This window comes from Berghia stephanieae, chromosome 4 (genome assembly GCF_034508935.2).
Source record: "Berghia stephanieae isolate SIO BIC M18660-M18661 chromosome 4, UCSD_Bste_1.3, whole genome shotgun sequence".
Taxonomy (NCBI): domain Eukaryota; kingdom Metazoa; phylum Mollusca; class Gastropoda; order Nudibranchia; family Aeolidiidae; genus Berghia; species Berghia stephanieae.
The window spans coordinates 15175231-15185045 of record NC_088363.1 but is presented as its reverse complement, the minus strand read 5'-3'; the positions used below and the strand labels follow the sequence as shown (position 1 = coordinate 15185045).

At 38.4% G+C, this 9815-nt stretch overlaps 1 protein-coding gene across 2 annotated transcripts in view; it reads right to left on the bottom strand.

Moving 5' to 3' along the window:
- The window catches only part of LOC144971933 (neprilysin-1-like), a 39686-nt gene that overhangs the window by 13501 nt on the left and 16370 nt on the right, over positions 1-9815 (bottom strand). For both annotated transcript variants that reach the window (XM_078913011.1, XM_078913010.1), the window contains exons 10-15: positions 9017-9150; positions 7969-8062; positions 6140-6268; positions 4316-4414; positions 3440-3517; positions 990-1093 (exon numbers count right to left, since the gene is read on the bottom strand). In XM_078913011.1, the coding sequence (XP_078769137.1) occupies positions 990-1093; positions 3440-3517; positions 4316-4414; positions 6140-6268; positions 7969-8062; positions 9017-9150 (638 nt within the window). The remainder of the gene's footprint in view (positions 1-989; positions 1094-3439; positions 3518-4315; positions 4415-6139; positions 6269-7968; positions 8063-9016; positions 9151-9815) is intronic.

Genomic DNA, 9815 nt, shown 5'->3' with positions numbered 1-9815 from the left:
AAGGAAAAAATGCACATTTTATGGCTTTGCTCAAGGTAATCTACCACAAGTAAGAGTAGATTAAATATAATCTTAATGAATTTATTTACCTTCACTATTTTATTATGTTACACAAGGTGCGCTACCTCATCCTATGTATAGATAGTTCGAAGATGACGTCACTCCGGTCTTTGTTATTCTTTTTTGCCATCCGCGTTTATGAGTAATGCTCACTGAACTGTATTAACCTGACTATAAATGTTCATGGATATACACAATTTTGTGTGTTGGTCCGTTATACTTCCGGATGGCAATGTTATGAGCTTCTTAGCAAAGCGCATACTATCTATATTTACTGCCGTTTTATTAAAGAACACAGTATGTGCTATTTGGTTAACATTGCATATACTGTGTTTTTAAAAACAACGGCAGAATGTTATCTTACATGAACCTGTAGTTAGATATATCTACTTTTGCTATTTCATTATGCCACTCAAGGTACAGTGATCGTGCAAAAGTACATTGGATAATATAATCTTCATCTATCTTCTCTATGTCATTATGTTACCCAAGGTACGCTACCACATGCATGAGTAGATTAAATATGATCGTACATGGAGTTATCTACCTTCATTATTTCATTATGTTTCTCAAGGTACTTTAGCCCATGCAAGAGTGCACTAGAAGATATCTAAAATGGAATTATCTTTCTTCAATATTTCATTAAGCTACTCAAAGTGCGCGACTCGTGCAAGAGTACAATAACGTTATCTACCTTCACTATGTCTTTATTGTACTAAGATACGCTACTCATACAAGAGTGCACTATAAATAATTTATCTACTTCGAGCCATCTATCCTCAATAGTTCAATGTGCTACTCAAGGTAAGCTACTCTTGCAAAAGTGTATTAGATATAATTTTACATTGAGTTATCTACCTTTATTATATAATTCCCTTACTCAAAGGTACGCTACCTTATTAGGGGTACAATGGATTATATTATCTTACTTTGAGTTATCTACCTTCCTTGTTAAAGTTAGAAGACGTTGAATCCACTGTTGACGCCTGAGCTCCAGACTGGTCTGATCGAATCGGCCCTTGAATATCGTCATCTAAATAAAGACCGCCAAGGGAAATGGGCAGAGTTACCTTCTGGGAGAACATATGTATCGTGGAATGGGGTAACTAAGGCCAGTTGAGATGACTAACCTTGTGCGGCTATGTGGTCTTGTAGTATTACACTCGCTTTCGGATCGGAAGGTCCTGGGTTCGAGCCTCACTCAGCGCATAGTTGAGTCCTTGGAAAAGGCTCTTTACTCCCAATATCCCACTTTACTCAGGTGTAAAAAGAGTACCTGGCCGTTAACAGCGTTGTCTCTGTCCGAAAATTTTTTTAGTAAATTCGCCAAAAGGCGTCATGTCCTGTCCTACATGTTAAATGTTGCTATTGGCCAGGGACCCCTTGTAAAGCGCTTTTAGCACCTTTAGTGGAGATTGCACTATATAAAAGCTCATTAAAAAAAAGTCGGGGTAACTAAAACCAGCTCCCAAATGAGTGCTCTCCACATTAAACAAAATATGGTAAGATCCACATCGCTTGATAGATTTCACCCGTCCCCACACTTTAGTAAAAATACATCGGTCAGATTATTTCAATATCGGGATATATCATAATATAAAGATGTTAAACAGTGGCCATTTGGCTGCTGGTCTAAGTGACCCGAATACGCTTCAACAGTCGTAACGTCACTTCCCTCGTAATGACGCATGGTAACTTAGTAACTGGCTCTAAACTTTCGGAACAATGGCGGACGCCCTTATGAAATATTTCTCCGATGAGCATAAAAGCGTATCCAGAGGAAAAAAAACATTAAAAATCTGATCATGTTTTGACTTTTGAACATTCTGATAACAAGACATGAAAAGTTCTAGCCAGCATGAAGAATAAAAAAGTACAGATTTTCTTTGTTTAGAACCACGATGGCCGCCGTTGCTGGGCGACATGACATCAGACTATTGAATCCAGTTGGTCATTGGCATCCAGTCAACTGCCGCTCTCTGGAAAGACACGTATATTAAAAACTCATCCTTCAAATGTCATCATCATCATCATTGCCTTTTTCACCCTGGGTCAGGGTATAGGCCACAGACAAACAGTTTCCATCCTTCTCTATCCTGAGCCAACTTTTTTATCTCATTCCAGGTCTTACCACTTCTCTGTATATCAGCTTCTTTAATTCTTCTCCATGTTCCTCGTGGCCTTCCCCTTGATCTTCTGCCCTGAGGGTTCCAGTCCAATACTTTCTTTGTTATAGTTGAGTCATTCTTTCTAAGCGTGTGTCCAATCCACCTCCATCGTCTTCTTCCTATATCCTCTCCTACTGGTTTCTGCTGTGTTCTTTTCCATACTTCTTCATTTTTTATTCTATCCATCCATTTTATTCTGAGTAGCTTACGCATGCACCTGTTTACAAAAATCTGTACCCTCCTTATACATGCCTGTGATGCGTTCCAAGTTTCACATCCATACAGTAGGACAGACTTCACGTTTGAGTTGAAAAGTCTTAGCTTTAGTTGAAGGGAGATATCTTTAGTTCTCCAAACTCTGTTCAAAGATGTGAATGCAGCCTGTGCCTTTCCTATTCGTGCTTTCACCTCTGCTTCCGTGCCTCCATCCTTGTCAATTATACTTCCGAGATAGCAGAAAGTGTCTATATCTTCGAGTTCCTGATCTTTTACTTTGATCTGCTCCCTTTGACGCGTACCTATCCTCAAGACCTTCAAATGTCGTTCGATTTAAATGACCCTCATATTGGCAAAAATAAAACTCTCAAACCTAGGACGTCGCGAAGTCCCAGGTTTGAGAGATCAGTTTGTTGGCCAAATTGTTCAATACGGCAGTTAAGTGGTTAAATTATCAATCAGAGGAGTTATATTGGTTACTATTTTTAGATCATAGTAGATCATAGTAGATAATCGTAGCATCTTATAAATTATAAAATATTAATTAAGAATACAAGTCCATTTCTTCAAATTTTGTCCTATAGATTTAAATTTCAATTGAAAAAATTAAGAATATGACTTCACCTTTTCTTTCCCCGTGCTTTGCAATTGGATTACAATTTAACACTGCTTTTATTTGTATAATATTTCGACATATTATGGCGTTATGAAATAAATGAATTTAACCTTAGGAAAATTTTTAAAATACACATCTCGATCAAAAATATTTATCCTAGGGAAAATATCACATGTACAATTCCATTTAGTATTCATGCTATTGTTATCATCATCATCATCATCATCATCATCATCATCATCATCATCATCATCATCATCATCATCATCATCATTAGAAACAATATTATTGCCCCAACATGAGCACAACAACGAGAACGTTGCTGTTTGATAATGATACAGATGTGTGTATAACACAAACACCGATAGAACAGACTCACGTTTGAATACAGTCTGTCTATGTAGTCATCGTCAAAGTTAGAGTCAGGAAATCCTATCTTGTGTTTTAGAGCGTCCAGCTGAAGATTGAATAGATACAAAGTTTCACGAATAATACATGTAAACGTGTTGATGTACATACACACACACACACACACACACACACACACACACATAAACAGAGAGAGAGAGGGAGAGAGAGGGAGAGAGAGAGAGAGAGAGGGAGAGAGAGAGTGTGTGTGTGTGAGAGAGAGAGAGAAAGAGAGAGAGAGAGAGAGAGAGAGAGAGAGAGAGAGAGAGAGAGAGAGAGAGAGGAAACAACAAAACATTCACATACAAGCACATGCACAAACACTTACAAACACAAAACACAAAAATTACTCATTCGAACTACTCACTCCTCTTCCAATACAATTTTAAACAGTTTAAATTTATTTCACACATCTTTCCTCATAATAATGTGAACGTAATTTTAGAGAGTTTGGTGTTTTATTTGTAAGATTTTAATTCAGATGTCGTAGTTAAAACATAAAGGGGTAAACCTTTTTAACTTTCTCCTTACCACCTATTTTTAGAGTTTTCCCCGAAATTCACACACAACCGACACAAAAAAATAGACTTTTTCTAATAAAATAAAAAAAGTAAATAGTGCATTCTATACAGAATGTTGTTCAGCAAAATGAGGTCTACAGCACAGTGTTTAGTATTTATAGCTGTAATCAAAGCATTTCTTTAGATTATGTGATGTACACGAGAAATCAGAATGAGAAAATTGTCGGTTGCATCGTAACGAAAGTAACGATGTTCCTATGGGTGGTAAGGAAAGGGTTAGGTAACGTTCACAAAATATTACGTGGTTCAAATCGTATTTTTGTTACCTTTCTGAAGGCGGCAGACTTTGTCTCCTGTTCCATCCAAGCAGCATTTTCAAGTTGTTGTCGGAAGGAAGACTTCACCAGGCTCAACATGTTTTCCAACTGTGAAAAAAGCATTTTATCATTACAAGTAAAGTTTGTTTGTTTTTTATTGCTTTTTCGGCGCATGCGACACATTTATGTCATTTCAGCGCAAGTAAAAATGAAGACAATATGATAGTAAAAAAAATTATAGATTTACTTACAATTGAAAGTACACGAGAAACATTAAAACAAAGGGGAAGGGTTCAAATAGGGAACAAATGCAGGTTTCAAGAGCACATTATCAGTGTACTTATTTTGAAATCACATAAAAGTCTCATCCAGACACAAGCACAGGTCTCCAGCAAGAGGAACGCACTCAAATATTTACAATTCATTTTATATGTAAATGAAAAAAATAATGCAATGCATAACAGAGAGCTGATTTACGAGGATAAAATACCATCTCCAAAAACTAACATACATTTCATTGTTTCCCTTCAAGCCAGGAAATCCGGTCAGGGCCAGGACAAAAGCAAGTACTCTCATTCAAAGACAAAGACAGAACGCATGTTGGAAAACAAATGCAGTATAGAGAGATAGAAAACACAGTAAGTGCCTCCCTGCCCACTATGGGAGGTCAGGGACCCACCCATTTACAAGATGAGACTAATTCAATCAAACGTTTGAATATGTGTTGCTCTAGGACGGCTAGGTGGTCTTATGGTATGACATTCACATTCAGATTGTAAGGTCAAGGTTCGAGTCTCGCTCTGAGCGACGCATAGTGGAGTCCTTGGAAAAATACTCTTTACCCACATTCTATCACCGTACTCAGGAGTAACATGAGTACCTGGCCGTCAAAAGCATTATCTATGTCCGAAAATAATTGTGATGTCGCCTCACAGGCGTCGATCAAGTCTTGTTCTACAAGTTAAGCGTTGCTGTTGGTTTGGGACCTCTTGTAAAGCGCTTTGAGCACGTTTAGTGGATATTGCGCTCTACAAATGCTCAAGTTAAAAAATAAATTAGACCTATCAAAGATATATAAGCAATTTGTTGTAAAACATAAAGAATGAGAGATATGGTAGAATCGAGTATGATTTCTCATTGATAGAAAAAAAGGGAGTTCTTCAGAGCCATAGGTCCCCCGGAGCTGGACCTTTATCCCAGTTTATATCGCGTGAAGCGGACAATAACAAATTGCGTTCTACCCTTTGCTTAGGATTTTAGTCTATCGCAATGTACTTTCCACGAGAACCAGATATCCAGTCACTGATGGGTGGATAGCCGGGAAGGGGGTCCAAATTTTTAAAAAATCAACTGCATCACAATCGATCTTGGCCCCCTTTGTATGTGAAGCGTGTGCTTAACCAACTGACCTATCGGGGCCTCCATTAGTAAGAAAAGAAGCGTTTTCATTGGATGATAGTACAAGATGACGATGGTTCCTTTGCGTGTGAAGCTGGGCTATCCGGACTCCCAATCATACATTTTGTGTTCATTAAATATTCAGGAATTCAAATAGATCTCGCTTGCTTAGATGTTTAACATGATAGGTCACATACTAAACGTATCTGCCGATATGAAAATCCTTATTTGAAATGTGGCCAGAAATCGTCCTTCAAATATCGATCGATTAATGACCTCATCTTGGCAAAAACTCTCAAACTGGACTTCGCGAAGTCCCAGTTTGAGTTTTTGCCAAGATGAGGGTCATTTAAATCGATCGATATTTGAAGGACGAGTTTTCTGGCCAATTTTTTAAATTTGGGTTTTTCCAGAGTACGACAATAATATTCTTACATATCTTTTAGACCGCTCTGAAAACGTCCTGGAGACAAATTGTTTGGAAAGCCCAGCTGCGAAGACACCCTTGACTTCACTCACACACTGCTTCCATCGAGGATCAAGGTTGGTAATGCCTCTTGTAATCTTGAAAAAGGATTAATAAATATTGAATTCAATTGAATTGAGCTTTTATATAGCGCAATATCCACTAAATGTGCTCAAAGCGCTTTACAAGGGGTCCCTGGTCAACAGCAACACTTAACATGTAGGACGGGACATGCGGCCTGCTAGGCGATATTACACTTTTTCGGACAAAACAACGCCGTTAACGGCCAGGTACTTATTTTACACCTAAGTACGGTGAGAGAATGTGAGTAAAGAGTCTTTTCCAAGGACTCAACAATGCACCGAGCGAGGCTCGAACCCAGGACCTTCCGATCCGAAAGCGAGTGTCATACCACTAGACCACATAGCCGTACGTGTCAAAACAATTTTTTTGGGGGTTCATTTATTACAGGCGGCGTAACGTGCACGTATTAGCAGGTCTGATAACTCAAACTGTTAATGGCCTCATTGTTGCAATGAAAATACTCTGAAACCAACACAAATTATTGTCCATTACAATATTGTTAAATTAAGCCCATAATTGCGCTCGACTACCAGATCTGAAAATATGAGCACGTAGATTACAGGCATTTTGATTAAATCATTTAGCTAGTCTAACGAATCTTTATGCTTTTCTCCTGCGTCGAACTTTTATTGCCTACTTGAGGAGCTCGACAACTAGACCAGCAGGCACTCTACTACATGGGCTGGATTCTATGCCCATTGACGAAGTTGTGACTCTAGCCAGGAACAGACGTGCTTGCTCCCAATATGTGAATTCCCTGTGACCGTGACACTTTTATGCTGAGTAGCATAGCACCATATAGGTGCCGTACTAATGTACAATGCAACTCATACATACATGCTTTTCAAAACTGTGAATCGCAAATACATTACAATAAATCAAAAGCTACACAACGAGGGACAACTATTGTCTACTCTGTGGTGGTCTCATTCATTGTAAGACACTCGTCTTCGGAACCGTATGTCCCTGGTTCGAGTCCTACTGGGGATCGCGTAAGTAAGAAAAGACATGCGCATTTACTTGAGCCTTTATATAGCGCGTTCAAGGGATCTATAGCAAACAGCAACACTTATCATGTAGGACGAGACATGACGCCTATTAGGCGATATTACATTTTTCTTGGACAGAGACAAAGCTGTTAACGGCCAGGTACTCTTTCTAACACTCGAGTACGTGAGAGAATGTGAGTAAAGAGCCTTTTTAAATGACTCAACTATGCGTTACTTAGATCGGGACTCGAACCCAGGACATTTCGGTCTGAGAGTGAGTGTCATACCACTAGACCACTTAGCCGCAATCTCTCTCTCATACGCACACACACACACACACACACACATACACTCATATAAATACACACACATACTCTCTCTCTCTCTCTCTCTCTCTCTCTCTCTCTCTCTCAAACAGTATATATGTGACCCTTCGCCTCAAAACAATTAAGTCGGATTAGTTAAGATGTTGAAAACTGAATTTATAGCCAGAAATATCAGACTTGTGTTGAGTTTGTATGTTTTATTGAAGCGAATGGATTCCATATTTTAGGGTGCTAATGCCAACAATTTATAATTTTGACCAGTTTAACATTTACTTCGGCATTTAAGCATCTGGTTCATTCCGACATAATACCGTTTTGAGACGATGGGTCACATATTAGCTCACTACATTTTGTGTTATCAAATCGAGTTTACTCAAAACTTGTCAAAATGTTAACAACCTTTTCCAGCTTAAGAGAAGCGTCCCTTATTGATTGCGTCAAGTCTTGCAACACACTCACAGCATAATCGAAAGCATATCTGTTTTGGAGAACTCTAAAATACAAGACAAGTGATGAAATTTTCATGAGTAAAACGTTTTATCAAAATATCGTTATGATTTAAACCATTTGTTTAATCACTTAACTACAGTAAGTATTCTTGAAAATCTCGTAGTTAAAAATTTGGCCAGAAAACTCGTCCTTCAAATATCGATCGATTTAAATGACCCTCATCTTTGATATGTGTATTCCTTTTTTGAGTCTACAGCCTCTAGCAGCTTAGTATCACTCATCTTGGCAAAAATGTTTTAACCCTGGGACTTCTTTGAAAAAGAGTTTTTTTCATAATTTGAGTCATTTTAATCAATCGATCTTCGAAGGACGAGTTTTTGCCAAATTTTTAACATTTTATTGCTTTATTTTCAATGTACGACAGCGTAAAACATCATGGAGCATCTAATCTAGATAGAGCTATGTCTCCTAAACACGCTTACAAGTATCCCTAGCCAACAGCGACACTACCAAGTAGGACGAGACATGACGCCTGTTAGGCGATGTTACAATCTTTGAGGACAGAGACAACGCTGTTAACAGCCAGTAGTAACTGATTTTACACTTGAGCACGGTGAGAGAATGTGAGTAAAAAGACTTTTCCAGTGACTCAACTATGCGTTTGCGCCGGTCAGAGCGGTTGTCAAATCAAGGACCTTCCGATCCGAAGGCAAGAGTCCAACCACTATACCAGATAGTCGCATTCTAAAGCCGTGAAAGAATCCCATGACATTTTGCGTTGGATTGTGTGTATTTCCTTAACAACACAACGAGCCCACAATTTTAACGTTAATTAGATTATAACAACAAATTGTCTATTAAAGGATATTACTTTCTTGAAAATTATTTATCTGACCATACAACAATAATGCTACGATTGACCACTACATAGGTCACAATGAGCCGACAACAGTCTAGGTTATCAGTTAGACCTGCAAATAAATACGCAAGTGTTTACCTGTTTGGTGTTGACTTAAGAATGGACCCAAGAGACGTAAAGTATGACGGAGACTCTATAACGACTGTCATGTTCTTGTCGATGGACATCCCGGCATTGTTGAAGATGGCTTGGATCGCCCGATGCCAGTCTATCTGATAGCGATTGGAATTTAGGAGAATGTTTAAGAAACGTATATAAAAAACGTGAGCTTTTATAATGCGCAATATCCACTAAACGTGCTCCAAGCTCTTTACAAAGGGTCCCTGACCAACTGTAACTAGTAATATATAGAACGACACATGACGCCCGTTAGGCGATATTACATTTTTTTCAACTAAGACAACGCTGTTAACGGGCTGAGTTCTTGCATCCACACTTGACGCCCTTTCCTCACATTAACTTTATTTCCACATTTGACAAAATGTGATATTTTGTAAATTTACATATTTGTGTTTGTGTTTACTGTCTCCTGACGAAGGCCAAGGGCCGAAATGTTGTTTGTTTTGTGTTGTTCCCTTTTAAATGAGTCACATCTACTCACTTTATTTTTTTAATCTCCATTTTATTGGCTCATTTAGGCACCTCTAGCTTTGGTTTTACGGTGAGAGAATGTGAATAAAGAGTATTTTCCAAGGTCTCGACTATGAGTCGAGCAAGGCTCGAACCCAGGACCTACAGCATGACCACATAGCCGTACACGGCTTTAGTAATACAATGTAGCTAGGAATTATGGATTGTAGAAAGTAATGAACAAAAGTGAATATAACAGCTTTTAAAAAATCCTCAAACAAACAACAACAAAATACCACAAACCAAA